Source organism: Malaclemys terrapin, chromosome 5 (genome assembly GCF_027887155.1).
Source record: "Malaclemys terrapin pileata isolate rMalTer1 chromosome 5, rMalTer1.hap1, whole genome shotgun sequence".
NCBI classification, from domain to species: Eukaryota; Metazoa; Chordata; order Testudines; family Emydidae; genus Malaclemys; species Malaclemys terrapin.
Genome location: NC_071509.1, coordinates 57211110 through 57225919, shown reverse-complemented (window position 1 = coordinate 57225919; position 14810 = coordinate 57211110). Strand labels below are relative to the sequence as shown.

The window sequence follows — 14810 nt, the reverse complement described above, 5'->3', positions numbered from 1 at the left end:
ACGGTTTTCTAAAAATTATTTACTTATCTCTACTCCTGGTAATCTGGTTAATTACTATATTAAAATAAATTGCAGATTTTTGATTATTAATAATTAACAACAAAAAATAAATTTTAAGTGAGAACAGATTTTACTGTAGTCTAACTGCAGTAGAGTAAACAAAAAAAGTGTAGAATTTATATTATTTATTGAAGGCAATCCAGTTGGAGAGATACACATGATAAGGTAACCAAACTAAAGATCCTGTCTGGGAACATTGTACAAAAACAAAAGAGCTTGCTACTTTTAGATCTGGTGCCATTTCTTCCTAATAAAGTGCTCAGTCATGCAACTGGGTCTACATGGGTGCAGAAGTCTGCACAGTCCACTCGGAGGATCAGAGCATGAACCTCGTTTCAGATTAACCAGAAGCATAATGGAAGCCAAACAAACAAAAGGCAAATCATTATATTTTGAGATTTATAAAGTGTTGTTGTACCGGTGTTAGTCGCAGGATATTGGAGAGACAAGGTGGGTGAGGTAATGTCTTTTATTGGGCCAACTTCTGTTGGTGAAATCGACAAGCTTTCTTTGGGCCAATAAAAGATATTACCATCCACCCCATCTCGTTGAGATTTATACAGTTAGTTACAATTTTCAGCATATATTTGAGGGATGTGATACATAGTGGGATTGAAAAATGATGTAGAGTTTAAGGCCAGAAGGGACCACAAAATCATCTTGTCTGACATCTGTATATCACATGCCACCAACACACTAAACACTACACCCAAAAGTAGACCAAAGTATTACAACCTAGGAGACTAAACTATTACGTGAAACAGGCAGAGAATAGCAGGGACTGAGGTGCACCAATTCCTAAGCCCCCTGCAATGGTAGGGAAATGATTAAGTGTGACATACCCAGCAAGTGACTCTCACCTCAGACTGCAGAGCATGGTGAAAAAAACCCTAGGCCACTGCCAATTTGACCTGGGAAAAAATTCCTTCCCAACACCACATATGGCAATAAGTTAGATCCTGAGCATGTGAGCAAGAACCAGTAAGCTAAGCACCTGAGAGAGAAAATGCCGAATGCCAAATCAAAGCACCACCCCATCCACTCTCTCATCTCCAGCTGTGGCCATCTTGATGCTTCACAGGAAACAAGCAAAAAAATGTATTGGGGGAGATCCCTTCCTGATCCCTGCAAGAGACTGGCCCTGAAGCATGAGATTTTAGGAATATAAGAAAAACCAGAAGGAACCTCCAAAGGATGCCAAGCCCAGATCCTACAATCACAAGCAACCTCATCACACAATCTGACTCATATATTTATCCAGCTCTCTCTTAAAACTAAGTAAGTTGTTTGCTCCCACAACTCCTATTGGGGAGGCTGTTCCAGAATCTCACTCATCTCATGGCTAGAAACCTTCTAATTTCCAGCCTGAATTTGTTCAGAGATAGTTTATACCCATTTGTCCTTTAGCTTAAATAGTTTTTCTCCCTCCCTGGTGTCTATTCTCCTTATGCATTTATATAGAAAGCAATCATAATCCCCCTCAGTCTTCATTTTGCCATCTGAGCAATTTTAGTCTTCTCTTCTAAAATAAGCTCTTCATTCCCATCATCACCCTAGTAGCCCTTCTTTGAACCTGCTCCAATCTGAATTCCTCATTCTCAAACATGGGTGACCAGAATTACACGCAGTATTCCAAATGGGGTCTTGCCCTATCTCTACGGCAAACACCTCGCCTGATATACTTGCCCTTTTCCATCATGTTGCTGACTTGTATTCATCCTGAGATTGACTAATACACCAAGATCTTTCTCCTCCTTTGCATATCTGACAGAGACACCCGCAACATACAGCAGAAATTCTTGTTATTAGTCTCTCAGGATATGTTTACCATGCAATACAACATCCATGGCTGGCCCAAGTCAGCTGATTCGGACTCTCAGGGCTCAGGCTGCAGTGCTATAAAATTGTAGTATAAACATCTGTGCTTGGGCTGGAGCCCAGGCTCTGGGACCCCATGAGTGTTTCACCTTGCATTTTGTACTATTAAATTTCACATTATTTCTCTCTCTCCAATTCTCAAGGTATTCCAATTCTTCCTGCATAATATTCCAGTCCTCCTGTGTATTAATGATGCCTCCCAACTTTGTATCATTAGCAAACTTTTTGTGCCATGGTCATTAATAAAAACACTAAATACAATCAGTCCCAAGTTCCTTGAGGAACTCCACTAGCAACCTCCCTCCAAACTGACTGTTCACCTTTCAGAACAAAACACTGCCTTCTCCCCTTTAGCTAGTTCCGTACCCACCTTATAATTCTTGTACTAATGCCTATCTTCTCTAACTATTAATTTCCCATGTGGTACCATGTTAAATGCTTTACTGAAGTCTATATATTAGATTTACTGTATTTCCCTTATCTAAAAAAATCAGTTTTTTTCCCTTAAAGAAGGAAATTATGTTAGTGTGGCAACATGGGTTTACCAAAGGTGCATTGCACTCCATTTTCCATTTGCCTCTATTAATTTAATTATTTTTTCCTTCACAATTTGTTCTAAATTGACTATGGCTGAGGTCAGACTAACAGGTCTGTTATAAACCAGATCCTTTACCCCCGCCCTTTAAAAAAAATATAGGCATGATGTTAGCTATTCTTCAGTCAGAAGGTACTATCCCAAAAAGACTGAAATTTTAAAAATCGTTGCTAACAGACTAGCAATTTTATGTGTCAGTTCTTACAGTATTCTAGAACAGAAATTATCCGGTCCCCCCATTTTGAGTACATTACGTTTTTCTTCCACTCAGAAGTGGTAATTTCCATTTCTGTAAACTGATTTCCATCAGCCACACTGTCCTTCATGCCCATATTCCATCTTATCATCCTTACTGAAAACCAAGCCAAAGTATTCATTTAGTTTTTTGGCCATACCTAGATTAGTCTCCTCCGCATCCACACTGTATAATGGCCCAACCTCATCCTTCCTTTTTCTCTTTATATATAATAAATAAGAGGTTTTTAGTTTTATATAATTTCCTTGGTAAGTGCTAATTCAGCTTGACTTTTAGCAATTCTTATTTTATTCCTACATTTTCTAACTTCTAGCATGTAGATTTCTTCGCTGATCAATCCTTTTTACCATTCCCTATAGGTTCTCTATTTACACTTAGTAACCTTTCTGAGGTGGTGTAGCGGGGTGGTTACCCCGCTCCTGCCCTGAAGGGCTTAAAACAGCCAGGGAGAGGGCTGTGGCAGGGAAAAGCTAGGCTGATTGGGGAAGTAGCCACAGCTGGGCTATGCCGCAATCAGGCCCAGCTGGTCCCTATAAAAGGCTGTGAGCCAGAGGCCCAGAGGAAGTCTCTCTCTGCATTCAGAGAGAGAAGGTCCTGGCTGCAGGAAGCTAGAGACAGGGTACCTGAGTGGAGCAGGGCTGGGGAAAGGCAGAGGAGCTGGGGAGCTCCAGCCTGGAAAGCCCCAGGCTTCAGCCTAGCATTGGGCTAAAAGGTACTGGGGGTTGCAGAGGGCAGCCCAGAGGTAGGCCAAGGCAGCAGGTCCAAACCCAACCTTGCCAGTGATGAGTAGGCTGATTCTGCAGTCTGCCCCAGGGCGTGGGGCTAGACGATGACTGGCAGTAGCCTTATACTGAGGCGAGGTGGGAATAGTGGGTGGGGGTTCTCCAAGGACGGGAGACCCTAAGACTGAAGGGTTACTGGTAGGGGGCAGCACCCCAGGCACAAGGGCACCGGGGTCCAGGGTGGGACACGGGGGCCAGAGGACAGGCGGATCACCAGCTTGCAGAGGGCACTTCAGAGCTGGAATGATCTAATTACTGGAAGTCACCAGCAGGAGGCGCCACAGATGGTTATTCATCCAATTGGGTCTGGAGCCTTTCCCTACAAGTTTTTTCCCCTTGCTTGGGATAAAAATTGCAAATACAGTAAAAGCTGTGTTATCTGGCACTTTATCAACCAGAAAGCTCTATTAATCAGCATTTCTGATATCTCCCAATACAAATCTTCAATCTAGTAACTGAGACTAGTATACTGCCCAGGAGGTTATGCAATTGCAAATTCTGCACTCTACTTTTATGCAAAAAAGGCAGAAGACAAGTAAGCAAGCCAATATCAGGAATTTATTCAAAAAAGTAGCTTCCAGGGTGTGTCATAGGGTCATTACAGATTCAGCCCAATCTCCCACATCTACAATAATAAACTGATCTTGATAATGATGACCCTGAGGCACTGCAAGATCTGAAGTTCCTTCTGAATCATCAAAGAAAGATTAAATGATGTTCAGTATAGTTTTAGTGTTAAGTGTATTTTTAGTGATCTGGATGTACGCCAGGCACTGCCCATAGTGATATGTAATTTCATAAGATAACATACTGTATAGAAAATTTTACCTGTATATACCTAAGTGCTTCAAGAAAGCAACCACTCTGTAGTGCAGTACTACTATTGGATTTGTGAGTACCTGAATACTACATTATACTTTATTCATTCTATTGTATTCTAATTCTTCGAAAATTGGTATTCCATTGGTAAGTATAACTCTCTGGGGAGCTGCAGCTGCGTCGGAGGCTGGGGAGAGAGCAGCGTGGCAGAAGCTGCCCCACCTCTTCCCTTCTGGCTCTGCTGACTGTGCTGCCTCTCCTTGCTCCGTCTGTTGGGGGGAGGGGCTGTGTCCCACCTCTCCCTCTCTATACCCATTCATACACCAACCCCCTTCTCTAGTGCGTCCCTTTTTTACTAAAAAAAAATCGGCTTATGAACGAGTATATACGGTAATTCCCTTAATTTCCCAGTCTGCTCTTCTGAAATAAAAAAATAGTTGACAACTTGGTTTTGATTATCCTTCCATTTACTTTAAACTGAATCAATTTGTGATCACTCTATTCGAGGTTACTTCCTATAGCTAGGTCTATGATGGCCTCACTACCTACCCAAAACAAGTTCAAAATTGTATTACCTGTTGCTGGTTCGGTGACTACTTCATGAAGAAAATGCATCATGACCAGGAATAACTAGGCCCTACCAGTATTAGTAGCATTTATTCTTCAATTGATAGTCAGAAAGTTTAAGTTTCCAATTATGATACAATTACTGATAGTATTTCTCTAACAACATTAAAGAGATCTCTATCCATATCCTGGAAATCTATAGCAACTGCCCAGCACTATCCTAATAGAACCTCTTTTGCAATCCTTCCCCAAACAGATTTAGTTTTGTCTATACTATTTCTTATTTCTTTACAGTTTATCATATCCTTATACTACCCCACCAGCATTACCTTTATGTATATCACTCCTAAACAGCACATATCCTTTAGTTTTGAATGCTTGTTCCACCAGGTTTCCACCATGCCTTATATCCGATTTGACTTCCTGCACTATTTGTTCCAGTTCCTCCATTTTATTGCCCAGACTCCTTGCATTCATGCACAAGTATCTCAGTTGTTTCCCTTAGAACTCACATAGTTTTCTAGCCAAACTAGAAATAGTCCTTTCACTAATTGTATCACCCACCTGACTACTATTCCAGTTGATATTTGTACTTTATTTCTCTTTGCTGTCCATACCCTTATCTTCTGCTGTTCCTTTACCTCTTACATCTTCATTTAGCTGATTTTCCTCCTCCTGTGTATTGAAGTCAGGCACGGAGATTACACCAATCTCTCACAGCCTCCTCCCCACATTTTCTAATTTAAAGTCCTTCTTAACAACTGTGTCAGCCTTGATCCCAAAAGGTTAATACCCCAAGCACTCTAGTGGGGGGTCCATCAGGCGAGAATAGTCTTCCTCTGTGAATGCCTTGCAATGATTGATTAACTCCAAACCTTCCTCATAGCACTAATCCTTGAGCCACTTGTTGATCTTAATTATTTTGCTACACATTCACTCTCCTTCTGTAGGGTCCAGAAGTATCCCTCTGAAAGTCATCTGAGCTTCCACTTCTTTGAGCATCTTACCAAGCCTAACATAACTGTCCTGGATCCATTCCAGTGGGAATCTAACAGTATCATTTATCCCAAAATGCAGCACACTCGATGGATTTTTCCCCACTCCCATCAGGATCCTTTCCAATCTCAAATCCACATCTCATATCCTTGCTCTTGGCAGATAAAACACCCTTCTGTTCTCTGGATATGGTCTGGTGACAGGCCTGTCGTTTCTTCTCAGTATGGAGTGGAGTCCCCAGTGACAAGGTCTCTTTCTGCTTTTGGTATAAATCTGTCTTATGTTCTCTCTCACAGTCACCTGTAAATAATCCTCATTTTATCTTGGGTTCTAGTCCATGACTATCTCCATTGTCTCTTCCTCCCTTATGCACAGACTCGCTTCCCTTCTCTTCTTCTGCACCACCACAACTTCTGTCTGTTTCTCTTCCTCATTCTCCAGTGCAGTAAACTTGTTATTCAACTCTATTTCACCTCCACTAGATAGTCTCTTCTTCTGCATTGTCCTTGTGGTCATGCTCTTCAATGGATCACCCTCTGCTTCTGGCAGTTCGCCCTCCAGGTCCTTTTGTTCAGCAGTTGTCTGCAAATCTTGAGTTGTCTGTACCACCTCGTCTCCATTATAACTTCAAATCCCTGTCTGAATTCCATCATCGTCTAATCTCAAATCCTTGGATCTTTTCTGCCAGGAATTCTAACTGGCGACATTTCATGCATAAGTAGCTTCCAACAGATACCCACTCTAGGATTATGTATGACTCAGTTTGCACATCCAACCATCTTCATGTCATCTCCTCTTCAGATCAATTCTAATGTTGCATCAGTAGCCATCATCTTCTCTTTCTAGTCCCTACTCCTAGAAAAAAAAAAAAAGACAAAAACCCTCCCACCTACAAACTCCCACAGAAACTCAGCTGTTAGCTGCTCCAATATTAACCAATGACTAGCTTTTAAACTAGTCAAAATAGGGCCAGGTCTACACTCAAAAGTTAAGTCGACCCTACTACATTGCTCAGGAGTGTAGACAGCATTAGGTTGACAGAAGAATTCTTCCATTGACCTGGCTACTGCCTCTCGGAGAGGTGGATTAGCTACACCAATGGAAGAACCCCTCCCAGTACTATAAGAAGTGTCTACACTGAAGTACTAGACTGGCAAAGCAGTAGTGCTGCAGCTGTGATGCTGTAGCATTTCAAGTGTAGACAAGTCCTAAGTCAGCACTACCCCCTTGTTAAGGGCTATCAGCAACCACTGGATCAAGTCACACACTTGGAACAGCTCACTCACAAATCAAAACTACACGTCCAGAACACAAAATCACCACTCGCCTCTCAGGGAAAACTCCCACAGAAACTCCACTGATAGCTGCTAGTTGTTCACTACCAATGTAAGGCACACTGTTGTAACACTACAGTGGTGGGTAAATACTAATGATTGCTAAGATTGGGTAAAACATGATCAATAGATTTTATATTATAAAAATAAATAAAAATGAACGGTTTATTTTTTTCATAAGCCTTGAAATTGGAAATGTAAATACTTGGATGAATGTACTGAAATATACAGTGAATAAATACAAAAAGACAATAATTTTCCATTGTGGTTTCTGCAAATATGGTTGTATTTTTGCTGAAATGTTATTCTGCGACTCCTGCAGTACTTTGAAATAGTTTTCCTACACGAACAGAGATCATGGAGTAATTCTTCTTTCAACAATAGATATTAACAGGAATGGAGGGAGACAACTGCTGAAGGCAATATTTGCTGCTGAAGAAAGTCTTGGGAGACTCATGGGGATGGAGGTAGGGACAAGCTCCTTGCAACCAGTCTGAGAAGCAGGGAATAAGTATCTTTTGCTCCCTCAAAGACATCAACCTGTTGGAGGAGATGGAGCACAAGTACCCATTACACTTAAAGAACAGTGTATCTAGCCTTCATAAACTTCCACACAGCCATGGGGCAGGGAAGCAGCAGGAGTAGATTACAATGTAACCAGTTTTGCAGTCAGATTAAGGAACTCCTTAGGACATTCCTCCTCATGGTTTTGTGAGAGTCATTAAGAGGGTGTAGAAGGAAAAGAGTCATTTGTTCCCCAAAGTCTCTACCCTGGCTAGGTGAAGTCAGAACACAGGTGCTTGTTCTCCTGACCCCACATGGATCTTTTTTAGCTGCAAATACTGCATCCTGGGAGGAGGTAACAAGACAACAAAAAAGCCAGAGTCCAGCCCTGCTTAAAAGCGTGTAAACTTCCAACTATAAATTGGTCACCTGATCTGAAAAAATGCACTTGGGCCATATCATACTGTTTCTATTCTTGGTTAATCTTCTCACAGTTGAGACACTTTTGAAGACTGAATAAAATCAAAGCACCTTACTCAATTACCCAATTAGTTTTGAATTCTGAGTAAGATGCTCTAGAATGGAATGACTAATATGAGAACTAGAAAAGGCTAGTTATTTCAAATGATTAGACAAGTCAATGTGACATGTCTATAAGTTATCTGAACCATTGAAAGCCTGATTTTTGTAATTACAAAGTTAAAAACAAATGGCAGTGGGGGAAGAGACTAAGCATGCCAGCCTCTCATCCCCCACCCTATCTCCTGCACAGCTAGACAGCAGTGGAAGGGGTACCCTCCCCTCTCATCAATACAGAGCAGGTAGCCCCAAGGCAACTCCCACAGGCAGATTTAGCCCGTCGGAGAAGTAGACTTTGACAAACTCAGCAACCTGGTGATGTCATAAGAGTTCTGTAGGCAGGTGACCCCATTGTAATACATAGTACTTCTAAACCTCATTATTTCCTTTAGGTGAGTGCTTCTCAAAGCCGGTCCGCCACTTGTTCAGGGAAAGCCCCTGGTGGTCCGGGCCGGTTTGTTTACCTGCCCTGTCCGCAAGTTCGGCCGATCGCGGCTCCCACTGGCCGCAGTTCGCCACTCCAGGCCAATGGGGGCTGCGGGAAGGGCAGCCAGCATATCCCTCGGCCTGTGCCGCTTCCCGCAGCCCCCATTGGCCTGGAGCAGCGAACCGCGGCCAGTGGGAGCCACGATCGGCCGAACCTGCAGACGGGGCAGGTAAACAAACTGGACTGGACCGCCAGGGGCTTTCCCTGAACAAGCGGCGGACCGGCTTTGAGAAGCACTGCTTTAGGTGACTATGGGATCTTGGAAAGTTAGTCTCACTCACTCCTTCCTCCCAGTACATGGTATATGGATTAACATGGAGTCTTACATAGAACGGAACAGGCTCATGTTTTTTTTTACATGCTGCTTAATCAAACCTTCCAGAATTCTATTTGTCTACTTACTGGGACAAGTAACTTTTTACCACCACAAAAATAGTGGTAAGAAGATTTTGTGCCCAAACTAGTACATTTTTAAGACAATTTTGCAAGTCTGCTCCTTTTATTGTTCACTCATTGCCTTATATTCAGCTAGAGACCAGTGAACAGCATCCATATCAGCTTTGGGCTTGTCTACACTTAAAATGCTGCAGCTGTGCCACTGTAACACTTTAGTGTAGATACTACCTAAGCTGACGGGAAGGGTTCTCCCATCAGCATAGGTAATCCACCTTCCGTTGACCCAGCACTGTCCACGTGGGGATTTAGATCATTTTAACTATGCTGCTAAAGGGTGTGGATTTTTCACACCCCAAGTGACACAGTTAGGCCAACCTAATTTTCTAGCATAGACTTGGCTTTGAAGGAATAATTAAGCATTAGAACAAGCAATCCTTTTACTAGAGATCAAGTGACTATTGTGACATTCCAAGAAGCAGAAGAGGAAGTGTCTCGGTGTTTTGGCTTTTTTTTTTTGAAAAATCTGGGATTTATTAAAAAAAACCCTAAAATCCCACCCATAAAAACAAAATTGCCTAATCCTTTCTCCTTGTGGTTGCAAGTTTATAGCATATATTTACTTAACTCATATCTGGAGAAATCTAAGGTTGCAAGATACAGAAGGAACTATTGCTCACCTGTTTTGAAAGGGACCTCCACTTTTTAGCACCTGAAATGAGGGAGAAAAATTAATGTAATGAAATGGAATCAGTTAATGATTTATCCCCCTGGAAGGTACATATGAACCTCTTTCTTTTGATCATATATATGGGTGTCAGGAAGATGGACTCACCCACCCCCCCAGATCACCTCATACTACAATCACAACTCTGCCAAGCTTCTCCAATTCATACCTCCATCATTCAATATAGCTACACCTAACACTGAATGCAGCTGTAGTTGATACAAACTCCACACAGTGGCTATTGTCAGCTCCAGGAGAGCAGAGATAAGGTTGCACGGACATGTACCTTAACCCCATTTTCTGGTTTTCCAAAGTTAGAGTTTTGCTGAACTTAATGTTCTGGAAGAGCAAGAGATACCACTGGTCAACCTTAACTTTGCACTCATGGAGTTTTTTGTCAGAATTGTATAGCAATTAGACACAGCAGCTACAATGGAATTTAATTAATTCCTCATATTGAGATTTGAACATGACAACTTGGTTATGTTCATACCTCAGAAAGTCTGTGACAACACCACTATCCCCATAAGGTTTGGTATTATCAAGCCAAATATGTAGCAAGCAGGATAGTTCTTCACGTAACTTTGTGTTTAAAATCTTAAATCTGGATTACAGCCATCTCTCTACTGTACATCTTTTAAAAAGTGAAGTCATTCTGATATAGGCTGATTTGCATTTGTATTAGTTTGGGCAGGGGGAAGAGCAAGGACAGAAGAGTATTTTGAACAGAAAACATTTGTCAATCATGAGAGATTAGTTTAGAATGGCAAGCTTGCCATTCTAGACAAGCAAGTGGAATTTTACATTGGGTACGTGAACACACACAAACCCGACAGCTCAGCATTTGGCTGTCTATACTTTTTGTTGAGTCAGATCAGAAGTTAAAAGAGAGCAAAACACAATTCTATTTCTTCCTCTTTCCAAAGTTTTTTTTGAAAGTGTAAACATGTATCCAGGTGATAAAAATCATAGAATTACAAGCTTGACTTCTCACAAACAGTTTCAAATAATACACTATGATTTATTCCATAAACCCAATCCTTCACTAGAAATATAGGAATATAATTTTAAAGCTAATTATAACTTTTGTTTTATACTATAATTTTATTACAACTGTCTAAAGTTAAATGTTTAGTTATGAAAAATATTTCACATTTTTACCATACTACTATTATCCAATGTTCAGTCACTGTTTAATCAAAAAGGAAGTAAACACACTCTTGACTTTTGCAGGGTTTATAAGATTTCCAGGGTAAGTCAGTCACAATAGCTGTATTTATTCTACCAGAAATCTCATCCAGGTCTAGTATTATTAGCTTTTCTATATAGCAAAAGTAAATAGCTACTATTATTACTCTTCAAAGGGCATTTTTGCTTTCTGACAAAACTCAAGGCTCTTCTAGTGTTCATTCACTGAAAGTTTAAGTGTGAGTTCTGCCCTCCTATGTTCTCCATAAGATATATGAACAGCCCTTACAGGCCCAAATCCATCGCAAGTTTAAAGCAAAAAAAAAAAAAAAAAAAAAAAAGATTAAAAAATGCAAAACATGATTTTATTTAATATTTAATCTTTGATTCAAAAAGTCATCTTTCCATGTAATTCTATATTCAATAGAACAGGGCAGACAGCTAGTAATCTCTTCAAAATGATAACAGTAGGAATAATAATAGTAACACAAATAATTAATTACTTTACATCTTCACAGCTATATACAAATTTTAATTAATTAAATGCTCACAACACCTCTGTGAAATATTAGTTCAGTGTACAGAAAAGGAAACAGACCCAGAAACATTACAATAGCTGTGTTCCACGTAGCAAATCCAGTAGCACATCCAAAGTCCACACAGCAAATGAGGGAGTAAAAGATTAGAACTCAAATGTTCATGGAATCAGAAGCTGGAAATGGGAAAGATCTAATACCTGACAGTCATCTAGTCCTTCCCCGCCATGGCAATGCTCACTACTGTACATTTGCTAGCCTTTCCCCTCTCTAATTTTAAAATAACTCAAACAGCAGGACTACCACCTTAATTTCATCCTCTTACATTTAGCCACACAATCTTACGCTATCCCTGTAATAATTACTTTCAGATCTGAAGTCTCCTAATGCTACTAGTTTTGTAAAGTTAATAAGCAAGTCTGACTGCATCTCTAAGGGTTTATAGATTAGTAGGATGTGCAGATTAGTATTGTCTCTGGCCTCAGAGATTAACTACATGAATTCAAAGGATTTTGATTCAAATAAGGTTTACTGCATTTGAGCTCAGAATGGAAAAGCGGCTACTCCACTTCAGATTCTCCTCCCTTGGTGTATGTCAATAGCATATCCTGGGAGAGCTAACACTGGACTTGCAATATCAGCCAAGTGGACTTCTGCGACAGAGATCAGGTAATGCACCTCACTGGCAATAATATCATGGATCGTGAATGATGTAAGGCTTGATCCTACGCTATCAGAATCAATGGGACTTTTGCACTGATTTCAATAGTAGGAGGATCAAGCCCTTATTGACTACAGATCTTATGATGAGGATGAAATCCTTGTGTTTATCTATTTTGGATCCATGTGTGGTAGCTGGCCGCTTATTGCACCAGATTGGAGGTAGTAGTGTCTGGTGATCTTCTTTCCAAGCTTTCGATAATGTTCTCTATTTCTTTTTCTTCATATGATTTATACTGTGGAGGATGATTATAAGAAGCATGCTTAATTGGCAATGACAGGAATTAACAGTGTGTTGGATAACTAGTGTGTCACCAAACTACTCAACTCCCAGAATGACTGAGTGAAAGTGAACTGTTGGAGAGATCTGGAGCTGCAACAGCTGTTCAATATATGATACATGTGCTCAGCACCCCTGAGTACTGTGTTACTGCTATACTGTGGGAAGCCTCTACTTCAGAATATCTGAAAGTGGTGTTGCAAGTGGGTGGCTTTATATAAAGTGAGGCATTAGTCTGTTTGGAGGATGGTAGAGGAGTAGCCGCCTAAATCCTGATGTAAAGCTGGTACTTGATGTTGTCAGAGATGCCAATCTTGCTCTGAGACTTTTAGGGATGTTAATTAAAAAAAAGGGAGGAATTAGGGAGGTTGCTTGGACCTCTCCCGTCTCCTAGCCTCCCCGTGGGGAAATCAGGACGTCTCCCTCCTCCCCTTCCTATCTAGGTCAAGGGGGGAGCCTGGGTCCACTCCTCATTGTGCTCCTGACTCCCAGGGAGAAGGAGAGGATCAACCCTTGGAAAGCTGCCCTTCTATGCCACTAGGACTCTTTATTATGTTGACCAGACCCAGGCCTGGATCTCCTTCCTGGGATGATCCTTGTCCTCTTCTCACTCCTGTAATTTTTCTTCTCTTTTCCTCCACCATCGCTGCCTCCTCCTGCCCCTCCGGCTTCTCCTTCTCTGCAAACTGTGTAGTGAGAGTCTAAACGGTGATTGTCAGTGGGGTTGAGGCACTGGATTCACCACCAAAGCCTCTGACTACATGTTGAGTCCTAACTGTCCTGTGTGGACTCTGCTGGCTCACTCTAGGTGCCTAGAGTGTCTTACTGTAGTTGGGCAAGGTCCACACAGAGCAGTTAGAGTGCAACATACAGCTTGTGGCTGGGATGGTGAATCCAGTGGTGCCCCAACCCATTCAAAATCACTGCAGCTTACTTCCTATCAGACTGTCACTGCATAGTTTGCGCATATGCCAGGATTACTGAAAATCAGGGATGATTGACATCTCTGCATTGTGAAAGGGGCTCCAATTTATTTCCTCTAAGTCAGGGAAAGGTTGGGGAGGGACAAGAAAGAAAGAAAATGTTAAATGCTGCTTCCTGGGTCAAAACTTCCAAGTTTTGGAAGTTCAGCTGATGTGCTGGTTCTTGGCAATGGATGGGAGTCTCTGGGCTACTCTCTGCTGAGAGGGTGGAGGTATTCCATCAACTTAGTCCTCATTAGTGGAAGGACATTATATCTTTTTTTCAAGAGTTGTCATGGTAGATGAGGAAATATCTTTTATTGGACCACCTTCTGTTGGTGAAAGAGACACGCTTTCAAACTTACACAAAGATCACCAACCTTGTCTCTCTAATATCCTGGGACCAACCTGGCTACAACACTGCAAACTTCAAGAGTTGTAGCAGTTTTGATATCACTTGATTCAGACAGCTGTAGCCTCTTTTGTGCTGTTGCTGCTAAGAGAAAAGGGAAGGAAACTGTAGTCTGCACAGAGTCTTTCAAGCTCTACTTAAGCTGCATTAACTGGTTTTGCCAGTTCCCTGGTGATGGTTTCAGCACTCTTTGTGCTGTTGACTTTAGAAAAAGGGACTTTGACAACAACTCAAGTCAGTTATCATAAATCACTCCTAAGCAACACAAGGCATTCACTTTCCCCAGGAGTTGTGAATGTTGCCACCAGAGCTCAGCATTCCAAGTTTGAGAGCCAGAAAATCAAGCCAGTTAAGAATGTTCTGTGTTTATACAGTGCCTAGTACCCTGGAGTGCTGGTCCATGATTAGGGATCATAGGCATTACAGTAATACAAATATTATAATAATAAATATATAGTAATGTTGTGTCCTACTACTCAGTCTGCCTGTGCATTTATTTTATTGGTGTTGAAACTGACATTTATAAAAAACCAACTAAAGATGTGTGTGAAAAAGTGGAAAATAAACTATCAGGGAGCTTCTTCTGTGAATTTGTAAATGCAGAAAATTGATTCCCGCAGGGTCTAAGGTTCTTGCTCAGAGTGTTATTTGCTCTTTGGCCATGAGATGCCTTACACAATCTTGAAAGAGTAAAAAATAAAAACAAAATAGATGACAATTTAAAATGGTGAAAAC

At 41.2% G+C, this 14810-nt stretch overlaps 1 protein-coding gene across 7 annotated transcripts in view; it reads right to left on the bottom strand.

Moving 5' to 3' along the window:
* The window catches only part of MICU3 (mitochondrial calcium uptake family member 3), a 125069-nt gene that overhangs the window by 77110 nt on the left and 33149 nt on the right, over nt 1-14810 (bottom strand). For all 7 annotated transcript variants that reach the window (XM_054029579.1, XM_054029581.1, XM_054029582.1 and 4 more), the window contains exon 3: nt 9931-9962. In XM_054029579.1, the coding sequence (XP_053885554.1) occupies nt 9931-9962 (32 nt within the window). The remainder of the gene's footprint in view (nt 1-9930; nt 9963-14810) is intronic.